At 47.0% G+C, this 20,789-nt stretch overlaps 1 protein-coding gene across 7 annotated transcripts in view; it reads left to right on the plus strand.

Moving 5' to 3' along the window:
- Nucleotides 1-20,789, plus strand: part of TRAPPC9 (trafficking protein particle complex 9) — a 549,215-nt gene that overhangs the window by 166,150 nt on the left and 362,276 nt on the right. For all 7 annotated transcript variants that reach the window (XM_036830233.1, XM_036830236.1, XM_036830234.1 and 4 more), the window contains 3 exons: nucleotides 2,622-2,754; nucleotides 4,796-4,959; nucleotides 17,980-18,132. In XM_036830233.1, coding sequence (XP_036686128.1) covers nucleotides 2,622-2,754; nucleotides 4,796-4,959; nucleotides 17,980-18,132 — 450 coding nt within the window. The remainder of the gene's footprint in view (nucleotides 1-2,621; nucleotides 2,755-4,795; nucleotides 4,960-17,979; nucleotides 18,133-20,789) is intronic.

The raw sequence follows: 20,789 nt of genomic DNA on the forward strand, positions 1-20,789 counted from the left end.
ACATCCAGCCGCTTCCCACCCATCTTCCTGGCTGTCTCGTGGGCACGTCACATACAGCATGTCCCAACTGGAGCCTGTCACCTCATCCCCCAAGCTGCCCTTCCCGCTGTGGTCCCGTCCCAGTGAGGGCATTGCCGTCTGGCCAGTTGCCCTGCCCGGGCACTGGGAGTCATCCTTCCCTGCTCCTGTCTCCTCCTCACTCCCCCCTACAATACTGACCGTGTCATCAGCGCCCTCTCCACCTGCACAGCCGCTCTGGTCTGGCAGAACATGACCCTCTTCTAGAGTTTGTCACAGAAGCATCAGGACTGGTGTTTCTGCCCTCACTCTTTCCGTATTGCAGCCACGTGACCTTTGCACAGGGCAGATCTGGTCCTGTCATCTGTGGACGGGAAGTCTTAGCGCCTTCACCACGCGCTTTCCATCAGGGCTGCACGCTTACCCTGGCTGCGGAGCCCTGTGCGCTCGGGCCCTGCTCATCTCTGCCGGCTCATACGGCTCCTGTCCTGGAAACACGCCATGCTTTCCTGCTGTTGGTGTGCCTCCAGACGTGGTGGCCCTGGTGCTTCTCCAGTGCCTAGCCCAGTCTTCCTTTCCCCCTGGAGCTCGTCCTCAGCTTCCCTCTGCTGGATCGGGCCCTCCTTCACGTCACTGATCGCGGCGGCTTGTTGGCCTTTTCCTTGCCAGCCTCGTCTGTCTTGCCCGGCCGGATCCTCACACCTGGCACGTAGTAGTCTTAGCTGTTTGGTGGCTGAAAGAACAGACATTCACTGGGAGAGGTGCTCTCTGTCGAGCGGTGAGGCAGCAGCGTCCTAGGTGAGGGTGCGTGGCAGGCAGTGCTGAGATGGGCCGGGCCCCGGCTTGTGGGCAGTGGGGGAGGGGCGACCCAGAACGGGAGGTGGGTGGAGGGGGCTTCTCCTGAGAAGTGACCCTGAGGTTTGGAGGCGAACTAGGGGTTCTCCGAATGAGTGGGATGGGGAGTAAGGGATCCAGGCAGGAAGAACATCTGGTCCAGGCTCTTACTTACCTGGTGGTAAGAGAGAACAGGGTGCAGAGGGAGCTGGAGGGGGGCTCAGAATTAACTGGTCTAAGGCAGAGGGGTGTGGTGATGAGGCTGGGAAGGCAGACAGGGCCGACCCAGAGGGCCTCGTGAGTCTTGCTGAGGGCAGGGTGGGCTGCTGCGTTATTTGAAGAGAGGAGAGCGATGGTCTGACGGGCGGTTCAGAGCCGCTCCAGGCTGCTGTGTTGGAGAGCGGGCTGGAGGCGGGCAGGACAGGAGGAAGGAGACCAACTAGGAAGCTCCAGCCGTAGTCCAGGGAGAAGATGTCAGACATCGGACCCCAGCTGCGGCTGGGAATAGAGCAGAGGAGACAGATGAGAGAGAAGTAGCCAGGACCGAAAGGCTTGATTCAGAGTGACACACGGCCGAGGACCAGTATGTCCACGGGTGAGTAGTGAAGCTCGGTGACAGAGGTCCCTGGGACAGACTGGTTGGTGTCCACTGTTTGGGGAGCCTTATGTGTGAAGTGTCACTGGACATAACACACAGGATTGTCATCAGATTTTCAGTTTATTTGCAGTCACCTTCAGCAATGGGCGAGGAAAGGAAAATGATTGATTTTAATTAAGAAACTGGAAACAAAGGTTGCTTCGTAGACAAAGCCACATCCTATCAGGTTTCATAGAAAGAACAGTATGACAGGGCTTCGTGCCAGCTGTGGGTTTCTGGGGAGGAAAATGTTCGCAAGTTAAATTAAAGGAGTCTTAGAAGGAACATACTTTAAAAAAAAGGAAATGTGGGTGCTGTGAACTGGAGTTATTTTAAGTTGAGGGGCCAGTTGGAACTGGCAGAAGGTAAAGGGGAGCCTTGATGAGGCTGTATCAGGTGCCAGCTTGCTTCTTGTTGAGTGTGTAGCCACTTAATATGAATGCAGAAAAATTGTCACCCTAGGCATTTAGCCATTGAGTATTATTTGATTTTGTTACACAGTGAATGTTGTTTATAATAATTATCTCAAAATTTCAAAAGCCATTTTAAAGCTTTGCTTAAACAATTTCAAGTGCTTATCTAACCCATGGAAATTTTGCTAATCTTTTTTTTTTTTTTTTTGCTAATCTTATATTATAGTACTTGTACACATTGAGCAGACTTGCCATATCACGTAACAGCTATAAAAACGATAATTGACTCTTGAACTTTCATCTCTCAACAGAAGATTTTGAATCATTTTTTTCAAATACTTATTAAGTTACATTATGTCCTGGAAAGGAATACAAGCTATCACTTTCATTTTAGAGATGGATAAATTTGAAAAGCAAATTAATAGAAGGATGAGGCACTCATTATTAAGTTCTGTGAGATTTACAGTTTATACACTGTCGCTTGGACGCAGCCAGCCTTGTGAAGTGGGCACGCAGGTGCTGCTGGCACCTCTGCTCAAGGAAACGGAGGGTCTTGGGGTTGAGTGTGGGAGCTCTGGGCGAGCCTGGCAGGCGACGGGGCCTAAATCTCAACTCAGCTCGGAAAGGGACCCTGCGTTCCTGTCACCCCGGGGCTGCCTTGAGGCGTGGGTGTCTCATGAAGCCTTTTCAGATGGTGAAGCTTTGCGTTTTGTCCCCAGGTTACCACACCACGGTCTTCGGTGTCTTTAGCGACTGTTTGCTGGACAACCTCCCGGGATTAAAGACCAGCGGCTCCACGGTGGAAGTCATCCCTGCTCTGCCCAGACTGCAGATCAGCACGTCTCTGCCCAGGTAGAGCATGCTCAGCGCTGGGTCTGCTTGCGGCCAAGAGGGGCACCTAGGAGTGCTGTTCAGTACACCTTCTCCGGCGGCCCCAAGAGTCTGAGTTAACCTGTGATCCTTATGACCAGAATAGAGGCGAAGGGTTTCTTCGAGGTCACCAGTAGGCAGTGTGCTCTGCTTGCAGCAAGCTGGAATATAGTTGAAGTGTTTCTTACCAAGGTCAGAACAAAATGTGAAATTAGGCTTTGGAATGGTAATTTTGGTGAGAAACAGTTGAGGTTTTAGAGAATTTAGGAAAAAGTCTTATCTTCTAAAAAATAGTCTTTTTTCTTTTTTTCCTTTGGCATTATAGGAAAGCATAAAGAAGAAAGGGAAATCTCAGAGTGAATTACTATTAATGCCTTCTGGTGTTTCCTTCCACTGTTTATCCATTAAAAAAAATGTTTGAATAGTTGAGATCGTACTATATTTTATATACTATCATAGATTACTTCTTGCATAAACATATAACATAAGCTAAAAATTTCTATTTTAATTGCTTAAAAAATTACATCGTAAAGGTATCTCAAAATCTCATCACCATTCATTTCCTTGCTTTTGGAATTTGGGATTGTCTCAGTTTTTGCTCATATGAATAATGCTTTAATGTTTACCCTTTGGGCTGTTTTTATAAAATGTATCTTGGTATTTTCTGAAATGTTTCAAAAGCTCAGTCACTTACTTAATGGGCCCCTTCTCAGTGCCAGCCTCGTCTCATCCCAGCTCGGGGCTCTGATGGGTGGGACGCTGTGCTTTGGGACAGTCAGCGCCTGTGTCCGGGCCAGGCCTGCGGCCAGGCTGCATGTTTCTCTGCTTTCTCCCTCCTCCTTTTCCCACCGTACTGGAGGGGCTGGCATCCTCTTTGCTTGAGAGGCAGAGTAATTTGTGTCGGCTGTGTTTTAGTTTTCCTAAACACCTTCTCTGCAAATTCAAATTGACTACAAACAGCTTTCACTTGAGAAGGACTACCTGTTAAAATGTGGAAAGAAGTCATTTATAGTGAGGACGGGAGTCACTTTTCCTTCCTTGACAGAGAAAGTTTATTTCTTGACTCCTGAACAACTTTAAAGGTATAAAATGCAAAGGAATTCACGTTGATTCTTTATGCTGTTATTTTCGGAAAATGTGGTTTGGATGCACTTTTTAACCCCACCTCCCGCACACGCACCTCCCTCGTTGTTGGCTGGCTTTCGTCCCCACTGTGCCTCTAGAGCCCTTTCCCTGTGGTCACCGGTCCCTCCTTGCCTGGAAGTGGGTTTGCTGCCTGTGGGTTGGGAAGGAGACACCAGGGTAATGAGCACTGTGGATTGAGGGACAGTCAGTAGGACTCAGGCTGGAGCCTCAGACCAGGGCTGTAGTGCTGGAGCCTCAAGGGAGTGTCAGGCGAGGCTCAGGGCCTCTGGTCCAGCGCCCCAGCTGACCAGTACCGAGGACCCGCCAGCTGCCCTGGGTCCCGTCAGGAGCTGCCAGCATTGCTCGTCGATTTTACCTGTGATGTGGAGGCTGTTGTATGTGCTTTTCATTTTTCTTTGTTTTCCTCCACTTCCCATGTTATCATTTGGAGTGGTTCATTTAAGTTTTCTTCTTAAATCAGTGGATTTTCCCAGGCCATTTCTGAGCATGAGATTTAAAAAAATTTCAAAGAGAGCAGCACACTCATGGATCATTTGAATTAATTCATTGTTTCACTATTGTCCTCACCATAATCCAATCATTAAGAATTTTTTTTGCTTCACACACGCTTGAGAAAGTAAGGCCCAGTGAGAGCGATCCCGTGGATGAGAGGTCGGTGACCCAGGGCGCATCTGCATGTAGACAGCGCTCATGATGTGGCAATTTGCCCTTGAGTTCCTGGACGCTGGGTACTGATTCCGTGTTAAAGCCAAGGCTCCCTAGTCCCTGTTTCTGAAATGTTTAAGTGTGGTGATGTGAATAATTCTAAAATGCCACTGGTTTTCTTTGTTTTTTTCTGTGTTTCTAAAATTTATTATAATTATTACTATTATTTTAGGTCTGCACATTCACTGCAACCTTCCTCTGGTGATGAAGTATCCACTAACGTGTCAGTCCAGCTTTACAACGGAGAAACTCAGCACCTTGTTGTGAAACTGGAAAATATTGGGATGGAGCCACTGGAGAAACTGGAAGTCACCTCAAAAATTCTCACCACCAAAGGTAGGGAATTTAAGTAGGTTTGACCCCAGAAATGTTTATCTTTTTTATTTGCAGAAGAGACACATTAGATAACCAGTGTTCAGAAAGCCTAAAAATTTCTTCCACTTTTAATTTGACACCACTGTGAAATTTTTGTCCCAATCATGCGTGAAGAACACGCAAAGGAAGATAATGGAGCACAGGATGCACCTTTGTATCCCCTGTGCTCTTAACAATGATCAGATCTCGGGAAGCGTATCCTGGAATGCATGAATGAAGAGAAGCATTTGCAGGTTCAGAGGCATTACCATCTAGGATCCATCCATCCAGCCCAGTGTTTTCTGTGGGTTCAACACTTAGAGCCTGTGCACTCCCTCTTAAAGACAGATGCTGTTTCCTAGTTCTAAGGCACACGTAGCTTGGGTGTCATAAGACCCGTGTTAAACTTTGGCTTCACTGTTTACTTGCTATTTGTCCTTCACATGCCTCAGCTTCCTCCTGGGTAAGCAGTGGAGGTGGTCCTTAACCATGAAAAGTTGTTCTAAGAATTAAGTGAGGCAGCATGCGGCAGAGGAGCTGGTCTGTTTGTGGTTAGTGAGTGGCACTGATCAAAGGGGGGATATATTGTGCGTGTGTCGGCGGGGAGGGCTTCGAGAGTAGTAAGTGGAAATAAATCAGGTCATTTAATAAAGTTAGAGAAATTATACCGTCTGGGGAGACCAAAGACAAAGACAGAACAGGGAGAGCAAGCTGGTGGGATTTCGGGGTGTTTACATGCTTTTGACGTAGGAGCGAGGTGAGCCAGGCATCCAGTGGGAGCTTGGGCGCTCCCGGGCGCTGCTGAGGACGGTGCTGTCCCGGGGCTCCTGGCTCTGGTGGGCCGAGGCCGCCATCACCGTGAGGGTCTCCAGGATCGGATGCTGGGCCACGGGGCCACAGGCATTCGGCTTCAGAACTACTTTTCCAAAATCCAGTTACACAGTCACCGTGTGAGAGTGACGGCTGCCCCAAGTCCCCTCTGCTCTGTGCCAGCGTAATCATTTTATCCACGGTAGGGAGGTGGCGTGTAGTGCTCTAACGCCAGGGTTTAATTTGCATTTCCCTGATGACCAGCGAAGTTGAACACCTTTCATGTGGTTTTGGATACTCAGGCCCTTTGTCGTACCAGCCCTTTGTCCTTTTTTTCCCAGTGGGTGTTCTGCCTTCTCTCTGTCTCTGTTTCTCTCTGTCTCTGTGTGTCTGTCTCTTTCTCTGTCTCTGTCTGCCCCTCTCTCCTGACTTGCAGGGTGTCTTTGATCCTGAGTGTAAGTTCTTTGCTGGAACTGTGTGGTGTGAATATCCCCTCCTACTCTACCCGGCTGCCTTTACACTCTCTCAGCCATGTCCTTGGATGAACAGAAGTTCTTCATTTTAGTATGGTTCACCTAATCATTCTTTTCTTTTATGGTCATTGCGTTTTGTGTCTCTGAGTCTTTGGGGAATTTTGATGATCCTACCTTAATCGCATCCTTTCTTCCTTTTCCCTTCTATTTTCCGGAGCAAACACATATGGATTAGGTAGAAACTGCCTCCCTGACATGAAATACCTTCATCTGGTATTCTGAAGTTAATTAAATGGTTAAAGGGGTTGGTTGATGTTTGAACAAGCGAACTAACATTGAATGACAGAAAATTGCAGAGTACATGGTGGTAAAAATTTTCACATCTCCTGTGATTTACCTTGCCTTCACAGCTTAGCAACTGGAAAATATCTCTTCCTTTTCTCAGAGAAGCCCAAACGGTAACCACGTGTCCATTATTCATTACAAACTTGCTTCTTCTTTCCGAAGCACAGATCCTCAGGGTTCTTCTTTGGAAACCCCTGCTGTCCCTGCGCCCCAGGCCCCGTATCCCTGGCCTCTGCCCCAAGCCTCAGCCTCAGCCACCTCTCCCCTTAAACTCTCGTCACGTTGACCGTTAGGAACTAGTTTCAGTTTCCTGGACGTTCGTGCTGTCTCTCTAAACTTGAGGATAAACCATCTCCTCTCACTAGGAGCCGACTTGCTAACTTCTGTTCCTGCCTTTGCCTCCTCTTCTGCAGTTAACGTATTCTGGGGTTTCTGCTCCGTGGTCACTCTGGGAAGCCTTCCTAGACTGGGTGACTGGGGCCCCCCTTTGTTGTCTCAGAGGCCCGGGTGACTTCTGAGGAGCCCCTTTCACTCCGAGTCGTCATTGCTTGTGTTCTGGTCTCCCTCCAGCCAGGTGCGAGTCTCTCAAAGGCAGCGAGCGCGTTCCCCTACCTTTGCTGTTCTTACGCTTTTGAACTCTTCTGGAACTTATTCTTTGTATCAGCCATTCCCTGCCTCTCCAACCTTTCATTATAAAAATATTCAAACATACAGAAGAGTGGAGAGAATTTTACAGCGAACACTGCAAACCCACCGTCTAGCTTCTATAATGTTTGGCTATCCAGCCTCCTATCCATCCATTGATCCATCTTGTTTTTTTTGTGTCGTTCAAAATAAGTTGCAGATTTCTGTGCATTTTACCGATTAATACTTTAGCATGCATATCATTAATTAGACTTCAAAGTTTGTTTACTTTTCTTTGGTAAAAAGTATATGGGGTGAAATACACAAACCTTAAGTTACCATTTGATAAGTTTTGACAAATACATGTGTCTCACCCAAACCCATATCAAGATATATCACAGACCATTCTCATCACCTCAGAAAATCCTCTCATGGCCCTTTCCAGCCAATCCCTGCCCAACCTGAGAGGTGGCCACTCTCCGTATTTACCTGGTCAGCCCTCGGTCATCGTTTACTGGCAGCGATGCGGGAGGGTGGAAACGCTCGGGGGAACCGGGCAGAATCCCTGGAGAAGCCTCCGGGGCTGGGTCCTTGCAACACTGTCAGCAGTCACCTTCTCGCCCAGCTCTCAATTTAGCCTCTTCGAGGGCAGGGGGTCAAGCATTATTACCCTCACGCTATGGATAGGGGAGGTGAAGGCAGAAGAGGTTAAATGACGTATCTGGGATCACACAGCTGGTTCCATCATGTATAGCACGGGCTGGCCATTCAAAACAACACGTTTGCAAGTGAAAAATTAAAGCTGTCATTCTTTTTTAATTCTCATCCCGAGCTGCCATACATTTACATGTGGAATTAAATTAATGAAAATAAACCATCTGCTTCCAAGATATACAAAGGGAATAATTCCTGTCACTTATATTCTACAGTACCAAAAAGCTGTCAGTATCAATAAATGATGTAATATAAATGTGAAGATGGGAAAATGTCTTAAACCGGGAACGTGAGTGAGCTCCCTGTGAAGCTCTTCCACAGGGAATTAAGCACTCCCTCCTCCAGGGTCCGTGTTATTTTCTTTGTAGTGCTGTTAGGGTTATTTTATGTCTCAGCAGTAATAATAACTTTTACTTTCTAGCACTCACCACGTGCCAGCTGAGTGGTATTTCAGGTAGTTTCTTCTCATAAGTAATCACGACACCTTTAAGAGGTCTTTCTGGGGTAGGGGTGGTCTGTTTACCTCCCTGCTGCAGCGCCAGGGCCCGGGAACTAAGAACAGTGCTTGTCACAGAGGAGGTGCTGAGTGAACCCGGCGCGAGTCCCCACCACACAGGTTGTTGTGAGACTGGCGTGTTAATGCAGGTCACGGGAGCGCTCAGGACGACCCTGAGCCCGAGGTGCCCACGTCTTGCCTGCTCCGAGGATGCTGACTGCTCTCCGTGTGTTCTGTCTGCAGGTGGTCTGCGTGCCCGGGGCCTTGGCCGCGTGGGAGGCCTGCCTGCGGGCCTCACGTCTTCTCCTCCTGTTCCTGCCCCCCGTCGGGGGCCCTCGCAGGTCTCTGGTCATGCCCTCACTCCCCTCTGATTGACCCCCTTTTCTTCAGATAAAGAAAAGTTTCCTGTTGTGTTTTTTTTTTTTTTTTTTTAAGATGTTTGCTGTGGGTTTGTCATATATGGCCTTTATTATGTTGAGGTAGGCTTCCTCTATGCCCACTTCCTGGAGAGTTTTTATCATAAATCGGTGTTGAATTTTGTCAAAAGCTTTTTCTGCATCTGTTGAGATGATCATATGGTTTTTATTCTTCAATTTGTTAATATGGTGTATCACATGGATTGATTTGCATATATTGAAGAATCCTTGCATCCCTGGGATAAATCCCACTTGATCATGGTGTATGATCCTTTTAATGTGTTGTTGGATTCTGTTTGCTAGTATTTTGTAGAGGACTTTTGTGTCTATATTCATCAGTAATATTGGTCTGTAATTTTCTTTTTTTGTAACATCCTTGTCTGGTTTTGGTATCAGGGTGATGGTGGCCTCATAGAATGAGTTTGGGAGTGTCCCTTCCTCTGCAATTTTTTGGAAGGGTTTGAGAAGGGTGGGTGTTAGCTCTTCTCTAAATGTTTGATAGAATTCACCTGTGAAGCCATCTGGTCCTGGACTTTTGTTTGTTGGAAGATTTTAAATCACAGTTTCAATTTCATTACTTGTGATCCGTCTGTTCATATTTTCTGTTTCTTCCTGGTTCAGTCTTGGAAGGTTGTACCTTTCTAAGAATTTGTCCATTTCTTCCAGGTTGTCCATTTTATTGGCATAGAGTTGCTGGTAGTAGTCTCTTAGGATGCTTTGTATTTCTGCGGTGTCTGTTGTAACTTCTCCTTTTTCATTTCTAATTTTATTGATTTGAGTCCTCTCCCTCTTTTTCTTGATGAGCCTGGCTAATGGTTTTTCAATTTTGTTTATCTTCTCAAAGAACCAGGTTTTTGTTTTACTGATCTTTGCTATTGTTTTCTTTGTTTCTATGTCATTTATTTCTGCTCTGATCTTCATGATTTCTTTCCTTCTGCTAACTTTGGGTTTTGTTTGTTCTTTCTCTAGTTCCTTTAGGTGTAAGGTTAGATTGTTTGAGACTTTTCTTGTTTCTCGAGGTAGGCTTGTATTGCTGTAAACTTCCCTCTTAGAATTGCTGTTGCTGCATCCCATAGGTTTTGGATTGTCGTGTTTTCATTGTCATTTGTCTCTAGGTATTTTCTGATTTCCTCTTTGATTTCTTCAGTGATCTCTCAGTTATTTAGTAACGTATTGTTTAGCCTCCATGTGTTTGTGTTTTTTACGTTTTTTCCCCTGTAATTCATTTCTAATCTCATAGCATTGTGGTCAGAAAAGATGCTTGATATGATTTCAATTTTCTTAAATTTACTGAGGCTTGATTTGTGACCCAAGATGTGATCTATCCTGGAGAATGTTCTGTGCGCACTTGAGAAGAAAGTGTAATCTGCTGTTTTTGGATGGAATGTCCTATAAATATCAATTAAATCTATCTGGTCTATTGTGTCATTTAAAGCTTGTGTTTCCTTATTCATTTTCATTTTGGATGATCTGTCCATTGGTGTAAGTGAGGTGTTAAAGTCCCCCACTGTTATTGTGTTACTGTCGATTCCCTCTTTTATAGCTGTTAGCAGTTGCCTTATGTATTGAGGTGCTCCTATGTTGGGTGCATATATATTTATAATTGTTATATCTTCTTCTTGGATTGATCCCTTGATCATTATGTAGTGTCCTTCCTTGTCTCTTGTAACATTCTTTATTTTAAAGTATTTTATCTGATATGAGTATTGCTACTCCAGCTTTCTTTTGATTTCCATTTGCATGGAATATCTTTTTCCATCCCCTCACTTTCAGTCTGTATGTGTCCCTAGGTCTGAAGTGGGTCTCTTGTAGACAGCATATATATGGGTCTTGTTTTTGTATCCATTCAGCAAGCCTGTGTCTTTTGGTTGGAGCATTTAATCCATTCACGTTTAAGGTAATTATCAATATGTATGTTCCAATGACCATTTTCTTAATTGTTTTGGGTTTGTTTTTGTAGGTCCTTTTCTTCTCTTGTGTTTCCCATTTAGAGAAGTTCCTTTAGCATTTGTTGTAGAGCTGGTTTGGTGGTGCTGAATTCTCTTGGCTTTTGCTTGTCTGTAAAGCTTTTGATTTCTTCATCGAATCTGAATAAGGTCCTTGCCGGGTAGAGTAATCTTGGTTGTAGGTTCTTCCCTTTCATCACTTTAAATATGTCATGCCACTCCCTTCTGGCTTGTAGAGTTTGTGCTGAGAAATCAGCTGTTAACCTTATGGGAGTTCCCTTGTATGTTATTTATTGTTTTTCCCTTGCTGCTTTCAATAATTTTTCTTTGTCTTTAATTTTTGCCAATTTGATTACTATGTGTCTCGGCGTGTTTCTCCTTGGGTTCATCCTGTATGGGACTCTCTGTGCTTCCTGGACTTGGGTGGCTATTTCCTTTCCCATGTTAGGGAACTTTTCGACTATCATCTCTTCAAATATTTCCTCTGGTCCTTTCTCTCTCTCTTCTCCTTCTGGGACCCCTATAATGCGAATGTTGTTACATTTAATGTTGTCCCAGAGGTCTCTTAGGCTGTCTTCATTTCTTTTCATTCCTTTTTCTTTATTCTGTTCCGTGGCAGTGAATTCCACCATTCTGTCTTCCAGGTCACTTATCCGTTCTTCTGCCTCAGTTATTCTGCTATTGATTCCTTCTAGTATAGTTTTCATTTCAGTTATTGTATTGTTCATCTCTGTTTGTTCTTTAATTCTTCTAGGTCTTTGTTAAACATTTCTTGCATCTTCTCGATCTTTGCCTCCATTCTTTTTCCGAGGTCCTGGATCATCTTCACTATCATTATTCTGAATTGTTTTTCTGGAAGGTTGCCTATCTCCACTTCATTTACTTGTTTTTCTGGGGTTTTATCTTGTTCCTTCATCTGGTACATAGCCCTCTGCCTTTTCATCTTGTCTATCTTTTTGTGAATGTGGTTTTTGTTCCACAGGCTGCAGGATTGAAGTTCTTCTTGCTTCTGCTGTCTGCCCTCTGGTGGATGAGGCTGTCTCCCTGTTGTGTTTTTCTCCTCCATCTTCCTTGCTTTCCTGTCTTGTTCTAATCCCTGCTCTTACAGACTCACGGAGTGAAGTAAGTCAGAAAGAGGAAAACAAATACCATATGCTAACACATATATATGGAATAAAAAAAAAAAAGGTTCTGAAGAACCTAGGGGCAGGACAGGAATAAAGATGCAGACGTAGGGAATGGACTTGAGGACACGGGGAGGGGGAAGGGGAAGCTGGGACGAAGTGAGAGAGTGGCATGGACATATATACACTACCAAATGTAAAACAGATAGCTAGTGGGAAGCAGCCGCATAGCACAGGGAGATCAGCTCAGTGCTTTGTGTCCACCTAGAGGGGTGGGGTAGGGAGGGTGGGAGGGAGACGTAAGAGGGAGGGGATATGGGGATGTATGTATATGTATAGCTGATTCACTTTTTTATACAGCAGAAATTAACAAACCATTGTAAAGCAATTATACTCCAATAAAGATGTTTAAAAAAAAGAAAAAAAAATCCTTTTGCATTTGCAGTATATGGTAGGGATCAGGGACACTTAAGAGTCACACAGGCCTTTGTGGGCCTCTCAGGGGTCTGAGCTGCCATCTGGGCACTTATGGGGCACGTGTGTTCCCCCATCACAAGCTCCTGACCTGGAGCTGAGCATTTACAATCCACCACATCACGACAAGGATCATCCGCCCATGTCATGGAGTGATTCTAATTACAGTCCGTTTGTGAGCACGTCTTTATTTGTAGGTTGTCAGAGAGGCAGACTTCTGCCTTTACTTAAGTAATCATAAATTTTATTATAATTAAACCCAAATTGAGATGAATTTATTGCATTTGCTTTTCAGCAGATCTTCTGAGATACCCGTGAGTGTGTGTACAAACACAAATATACACATACCTGTGTACATAAATACATATACGCATCCCTTCATTTCTTTATACTTCCAGCTTAATTTTTTGACAAAAAGCAACGGCTCCATGTGGGTATAATGAACAGGTCCTAAGTGTTTTGACTAAGGTGCCATTCCCTACTGCTTCCTGCTCTCATCAGCATTGTGGCAAAGTCTCTGCAATTAGAAGCACAGATGAAAGGTCCTCAGATGTTGAAGGTCAGCAGCAGTAACGACTCCTCTGGTGGTGTCAGTGTCAAATAACCAGTTTCACTTGACTGCATGAAACTAAACTCTAGCGTTAAAATAATGACTATTATTTCTGAAACGAAATTCCACAGGGGGGAGAATTAGTGACATATGCTACTCTCTTGGTTTATGTTTATCTTGTTATTCCTGATAGCTTATCACTATATAGGATTTTGAAAAGCCCCTCTGGACATTCCATTTTGTAGCACAGTAATGAAGGAAAGAACCAGAAAGGCCCACTTCTGAGGCGTAAAAACATATTAAATCCGACAGTGAAGCTATTCGGCTTTCTGTCCTGCTGCCGCTGGAGGAGAGTCCGTGTGCTGTGAATTCCTCTGTGTCGTTACTTAGTTATAAATACCTTAGTTGTTTGGCCGCAGAAGATGAATAAGCTGTTCCCCACAAGTGGACTTGCCTGTTGTCTGAATGTGTCACTCTTAAGCCACGGAACTTAACACAGAAATAAGCAGGGCAGCTAGCACCCTTTCTGAGTGGACCCTAAGCTTGGAGGCAGTGGGGTACTGAACACAGGACTTTGAACCTTATTTAGCTACTGGCCTTTTCTGGGGCTGGGGGCGGGGGTCAGGTGGCAGTTTCCAGGTCTCTTCATGCCGTTTGCCTGCGCGTGTAGCGGGAGCAACCAGCGCGGTTCCACGCGGCTTGCGTGCTGCCCTTGTCCCTTTTCCTGCTGCTCTGCTGTTGCCTCTGTCAGGGCAGGTGGTAGCACGGCCTCTCTTCAGCCGGCGACTTGAGAGACGGGTTTTGGAGTCGGATGGGTTTGGCTCCCAGCCCCTTGCTGTTAGTGACCCCTGCGTGGCTGCCCTGAGCAGGCCGCTGAGTGCTTGCGGGTTAGCGCTGCAGCCTGGGCACCCCTGGCCCAGCCCTGCTCTCATCTGGTGATTCCAGAGGGAGTGGTAGTGCCTCTGGGGTGCCCAGCACAGTGCCTGGCACGTGGTGGTTGATGGGTACCTGCTAAGTTCCCTTCCCTTTAAGTGGGGAAATGAGCTGCTGCTTTTGCTTCGCGATCGCTGCACCGGGGGTGTGTCTGCAGGGCTGGGAAGCCAGCCCTCAGCGTGGGCAGGGCCAACTTGAAATACACAAACTCACGCCCCACCTGAGGCAGGCAGGTGCCTGGGTCCACGTTTCCTGGGTTGATCTCTCCTTGAGCTGTTCAGAAGCCATCTTAGCTTTCTCTTTGCTCTCAAATTTTTCCTGGAATGGTGAAATTTAACTCTCCCCCAGATGAGCAAGGGTGTTCTGGCATTAAACCCTGCTCATCACACAGCGAACGAAACCAGAAGAGGTGAGATGGTGAGAAGCAGCCTGGGAGGCCGTGGGCAGCTCTGCCAGTGAGGAGCTTGCTGGCTCCTCTGTCCCTGGCCACCCAGGGGAACCCGTTAGCTGGTCGATTCTCAGGACCCAAGGGGCTCGGTAAGGAGGCCGCTGAAGGCCCATGAAGGAGTTAACAGTAAGAGTTACCCGCCCTGCCGAGTGTTCTCACTTTCTCGGCCTGGTCTTTTTTCGAGTTGCTTGTGTTATGGCATTTTTATGTAATTCTTAAAAAAAAGCAGAACACAAAAACACTTTGTGGCAATACAGGGCAAAACTTAAAAAGTAAATCTTGTGAAAAAGCGGTTTTTTTCCTTCTTAGCATGGTCAAAGCGTAGAAGTGTCTTGGGGAAAAAAGACTCAGTTTCTTCAATGTCTCCTTCAGTGTTCATGCCACATCCCGCCTGCACGTTTGGGTGAGGACAGAAGCAGAGGAGAGCTGGGAGGATGTGGCAGCGGCCGCACGGGGTTAGTGGGCCAGGCGCTCCCGGCAGAGGGGGCAGCATGTGTGGGTGGTAGTAGGGGCACAGCGGGTGAACGTGGGGAAGGGGAGGAGGAAAGGCAGGGGTGAACCCGGACTGTTCTTCCCAAGGCATTTCAGTCCTGTCAGGACCCACGTATGCTGGTGCAGCAGAAGATGTGCCGAGAGCCCTCACCTAGTTTCTGCCCATCCACAGGAACAGAGCTGAATGAGTGCTTGCGTCTTGGTGCCTGTGTTTCAGAAGTGGCTCAGTAGAAGCTTTGGGAGGGGGACCTTTGCGGGGCCTCAGTATCTTGGCCGGTATTGCCATTTCGTAGAAACGTTGGCCAGAGCTGCTGTGGCAGATGGAGAGGTTGTTTAAAGAAGTTAGCACGCACTGCTATAGTCCTGGGGCTTTGGGATCTGGGCTTCCAGCAAGCAGGGCCCGAGCGGTTTTCTGCCCTGGCTTCATGTCGCCTGGTATGTCATATACCCTTCTATCCCAAATTAATCTGTGGGATTGGAAAATAAAGACAAAGAATGTATTAACCTGGTTCACACATACTTACAGAATGTGAGTTACTGGGTCATCGAGAGGATTTTGGTACCATTAGTGCTTTGCGAGGGAAGGCAGTAACTTCCGTTGTGGAGTCGGATGCTGGCAAAATACCCAGAGAGTAATATATCCAGCAGAACTAGAGGTCAGGTCAGTTTGTAAAACTTAATCAGATGAGGCTCCTGCCACATACTCAATAATTGCCAGCAAACATCTAGAATCTGTGTGTTCCATACAGTATTCATTCTATAGGAGGAGGGTGACAAGACCAGCGTGTATGTGAGGAGTTTTGAGTGTAACGTCCATTAAATGCGTCCCACGCACAGGAGGGTGTGTAGACACATACACGCCAAGTCCAGAGTCAACCCCACGGGTCCCACTACTCTTTAACCTGCCTGGCCTCTCCTCATCTTCAGGCCTGGTCTGATTAGCAGTCTCTCCCAGAGGTTTTCCCTGGATCTGTGGTTACTGTCAGGTGCCCAAGTATCCCGGCCTACAGTGATTAATCGTTCATGTTGTCCTTAAATCTTACCTCCCAGGAACCAGCACTCTCAACAGTCCCATCATCCTTTTCCCAACTGCCCATCTGTTTTTAGATCATTCTGAGATAATATAGTAATATCATCAGTCTATTAAAAAATCTGAACACCCTATAAACTAGTGGAATCGGTGATGCCACTGTGCACCGGACACTTAATTGAGCACCTGTTGTATGCCAGGTCCTCTACTTCCCAGCTGGATGACCTCCAGCAAGGACGTGCACTTCCTTGGTTTCCAAGGGGGATAATGACCACAGCTCTGCTGGGTTACTGTGAGGATTAAGTGAGATGACTCACATGTGGAAAGAGTCTGGCACGTTCGAGGTTCGGTGTTCAATGAATAACTAAGTAAGTAAATGAATGTGATGTGGTTTCTAAACACCTTTCAAGGACGCCACCCCTGATCTGTTCCTATTTAAGGATACTCTGAGGATAAATGTGCTCTATTAGACGTGTTCTAATTGGAGCTCAGCCAGTTCTGGAGGGATCACACCCCGGACAGGAAGACATGAACTTATTTTGTGTTTACAGCACAGTTTGGCCTCGTTTTCTTGCAGTTAGCAAACCTCACAGGTCTTTCTCCTTCAGTATGAACCTCGATCAAGCTCTCTGTCTTCCACTGGACTCTTGCAATGTTGATTTCTGGGTCCCAAGAGGATGACTTTATTTTTTAACCCTACCTTGATGTGCCTTCATGCAGGAAGTGAATGTCATGGCTCTAGAATCATTTGGATCTAGAATTCCGGCACTTTTCCCTAGTTTTGGACCATGGGCAGGTTACTCTCTCTAGGTGTCCGTTGCCTTATTCTGACGGAGGGGATTTAGCACAGAGAGTCGGTTTGTTTAAAGGGAGGTGGTAAGGTAACCCTTAGGCGGGAACAGCAGCAGGTTGCTCCCCTGTCTGGGACTGAGGGACAGCAGGAGGGGGGATTAGCGAGGCGGATTAGGGGACTGAGAAGTACAGCGGGAAGGCCTCCCGTTCACCTCGCTGGCGTGGAGGGATTCCCGCCCCAGGGCCAGGAGGATGGACACACACGTAGCCCCCGATGCTGGATGGATGGGACCACAGCCCGCCGTGCAGGGGACAGAGGGAAACCAGAGGCCGCGGGGAGGCAGGCTTTGTAGTGTCAACGATGTGGGGTGCCCCCTGGTTCCCACAGGGGGCTGTGCTTGGCTGGCAGGGAACTGAAACCCACCCTCAGGGCTAAGCGGGAGCTGCGTCTGGTCCCCGGGATACGGAGGGTCGTTTGTCAGGGGACCGTATCCTCGGGAGCAGAGTCAGGAGGAGAACTTGCGGTGAGGTTGTTCCAGGCCCTCCTGGTTTCACCACATGTCAAGGCAGTGCTGATATTGGACTTGATTCTAGGCCCTGAGCACCCGCTCCTCCCAGTCTGTAACGAAGCAGGGATTGTCTGGCAGGAGGGGGAGCCACACAGGTGACACAGCTGCTTCCAGATGACACAACCGGTGCCACCCCTGCCCCCCTGGCTCCTTCCTGGGCCCCTTCCTCCTCTCAGCACATTTCAGCTTTAGTCTATACAGTGCTTTACAGACACCACCCTGTTTAATCTGTAAAACAGCCCTGTGATGTAGGAGTTGTCACCCCCATTTCATACACGAAGAAATGTTGACACGGACGAATCATCACTCCCCATCCAGCTCTAGGTGGTCAGAGTCAAAAAGGCGTCAAACCCAAGGCCGTCTGACTACGGAGAGCTAAGGACGCCCCCCCGCCCCCCAAAAGGCCCTTTCTGATATTGTGTTCCTGTTAACTGAAGAGGGTCTCTCTCCCCCTAAACATGGATCTGTTTCTCTTTAAGGCGATAGAACATAGAAAGTACTGGTTGAGCTCTGACTCTGTTCATGAGAACAAGAGTGCACGGCTCTTGTCGGGGAGAGAAAGCCGCTCCACGGGGGCAGTGCTCATAGACACAGGCCTTGGAACAGCCGTGATTCTGGAATTCTCTGGTACTTTGATCCATCCCATTTTAAATGGTTCGCATCTTTCTTTGCTTTTGAAGGTGCATCCGAATTTTCTAGGGGGATAGCTAAGTCTCCTGCTGCCTCAGTTGCATCCTCATTATCACCTTTATTACTGTCATTGTAGAAAAATTATATGGTGACTTCCTGAGCTGGAAACTAGAAGAAACCCTTGCCCAGTTTCCCTTGCAACCTGGAGAGGTGGCCACTTTCACCGTCAGCATCAAAGTGAAGCTGGATTTCTCTTGCCAGGAGAATCTCCTCCAAGACCTCAGTGACGGTAAGTTCTTCCCCAGTTTTAATCAGCACATCGCGGTCCCAAGTCACACGGTAGCGATCCCCATGCCTCGAGCCCCGCTGCTCTCTCGGTAACGTGCTTGTCATTCATTAGCTCGAGCGGCTTGAGACTTCTCCTGGGCACGTACTTAACGAGTGAGTTACTGTGCACAGGGAAAGTAATAAAAGTACTTTTCCGTTGAACGATTTCTTAATTCACACTCTTTACTATTTTGTGCTCATTTGCCAGGAGGTCATCCTAAATTAGTGGAATGTAGGAATTACTGCATTTTTCTTCAAGCATAAGTGCTGTGATCCCTTAGACATCTAATTAGCTGTGATTATGAAGTTCTCCTTCAAAGTCTAATGATTTCTATAAGGAAATGGAGTGTGGAGAAAAATGGGAATTTATTTTTGTTATAACATTAGGACTAGCTGATTAGGGGTAAGATTTCATAGATTAATTATGTCCTATTACGCAGCATGCATTCATACTTTCATTGGGAGTCATCGTGGGGTGTGTTAGTTAGCTCAGGCTGCCACAAGAGAATACCACAGACAGCGTGGCTACAATTACAAACTTCTTTTCTCATAGTTGTGGAGGCTGGAAGTCTGAGATCAAGGTGCCAGCATGGCCACGTTCTGGTGAGGGCCCTTTCCTGGCTTGCACACAGCTGCCTTCTCACTGTGTCCTCACGCAGCAGAGCGAGCCTGGTGTCTCTTCCCCTTCTTAGAAGGACACCAGTTTTATCAGACTAAGCCCCCACCCTGTGGCCTCATTTAACTTTTGTTACCTCCTCATGGGCCCTGTCTTCAATTATAGTCACAGTGGAGGTTAGGGCTTCAACATATGAATTTGGGGGGCCACATTCAGTCAAGGGGTGTTATTGGAGACGGTCAACGGATTCTGTTACTAGAACTTAGCAACTATGTGACTTTGACTTCTCTGTGCCTTAATCTGATAAGATAACAGTAATACCCATTTCTACAGTTGTTGTGAGGATTTGCCCTTCACCTGCAACATGGTAAGGGGTCAACAAGTGTTAGTTATATTCCCCACCCCCACCCCCCACCGCTGTCACAGATTTATGGCATTACAAGACATTTAACCACCTCTTATTAGAGACAAGCACTTGGCCAGGCTCTTGGAAAACAGAGATGAATGAGTCAAGGTCTGTCCCCTGGGCAGTAGTAATAACAGCAGCTAACATTTAAGAGGTGTGCCTAGATCAACTCACTGAACCCTCACAGCAGCCCTATGAAATAGGTGCTATTAATAGCTCCGTTTTACAAATAGGGACAGTAAGGCATAGAGAGGTTGTACAGTTTTTCCAAGGTCACACAGCTAGGAAGTGGCAAAGCTGGGTTGTGAAGCCAGGCAGCCTGACTCGAGTCTGTCCTCGTAACTATTCTGTGGCCTGTTGTTGCCCAGAGGGTCAGCCAGAAAAATAAATATGTGATTGGAACACCCTGAGACTCAGGGGTGTTACTGAGATGCAGCTCACTTTATCAGTAGGGTCCTGCAGGGAGGGCCTCCCAGAGCTGGTGTGTGACTTGGGCCTGAATTGGGGAGTATCCTAGAAGAAGAAAAAGCCTGTGCTCCACAGGCCTTTCAAGGAGCAGCAGGTACAGAGGCCCGGAGATCTCTGGCCAGTGACGCAGTGGGATTCACCTCCAGAGACTAGATGGAGATACGTGTAGACGCAGACCTGATTATTCAGATCTCATTTCAGTTGTCTCCCCCGTGGAGAGGCTACCCGGACCGCGTCGGCTAAGTCAGCACGCCCCGCCCACTGTCATTCTTGTCGGGTGCCCCCCCCGCATTATGGACTGCTCCTGTTCCCTGGAAGTGTCTTGTTTGGTTTTTCCTGTCCTGCTCCCTCCGTCCTTTACCTTAAAAGTTTCACAGGGAGAAGGACCTCATCTGTCTTACTCATGAGGTCCTGTATTCACAGTAGCTAGATGGCGTACCTGGAGGGAGGGGAATGGATGAGCTCCTCTTCCCCTCCCCCCTCAGTGTGGAGGCTCCTCCCTCCTGACCTCGTCTGACCCTAATGACCTCCCAAAGGCCCTGCCTCCTAGTGCTGTCACATTGGGGTTAGGGCTTCAACACAGGGTTTCTGGGGGACACCTACTCTAAGTCCATAACACACTCCATGAAATTTCTTCTCCTGTACTCTCTGGAGTGTCTAAATAACCATTAATTTTTTTTTTTATATTATTAAGGCAGGTAGGAAAATAAGTTTACTGTTGGACACACTAGAAATGGAAAATATCACATGGATTTAACATTATACCAGAACTCAAAAAATATCAGATAAAATGGATATTCTTTTCTGTCTCTAAATGGCTTTGTACCACTGGACTGCATCTTTCTGTAAGTAGACAGAGGGTTACAGACAGAGTTTCTGACTTTTCTTTTTCCCAAGAAGGGAGTTTGGCAGAATCAGTGGTGCCTGACACCTGTCCAGGGAATGCCTGATGAGCTGCTATCCCGGGGGCGTGTCTGGGCAAGTGGATGCCTAGCTGAGATCATTTGGGTGTGAGATGTGAAGGAAAGCCGGTTGTTACGTGTGCTGCTGACCTTTTGGGGCAGGTTACTCCTGAGAGAGAGAAAATGGAAGGCCTCCAGGTGGAAGCTGAAGCTGCTTTTATTTTGGT

Source organism: Balaenoptera musculus, chromosome 17 (genome assembly GCF_009873245.2).
Source record: "Balaenoptera musculus isolate JJ_BM4_2016_0621 chromosome 17, mBalMus1.pri.v3, whole genome shotgun sequence".
Lineage (NCBI taxonomy): Eukaryota > Metazoa > Chordata > Mammalia > Artiodactyla > Balaenopteridae > Balaenoptera > Balaenoptera musculus.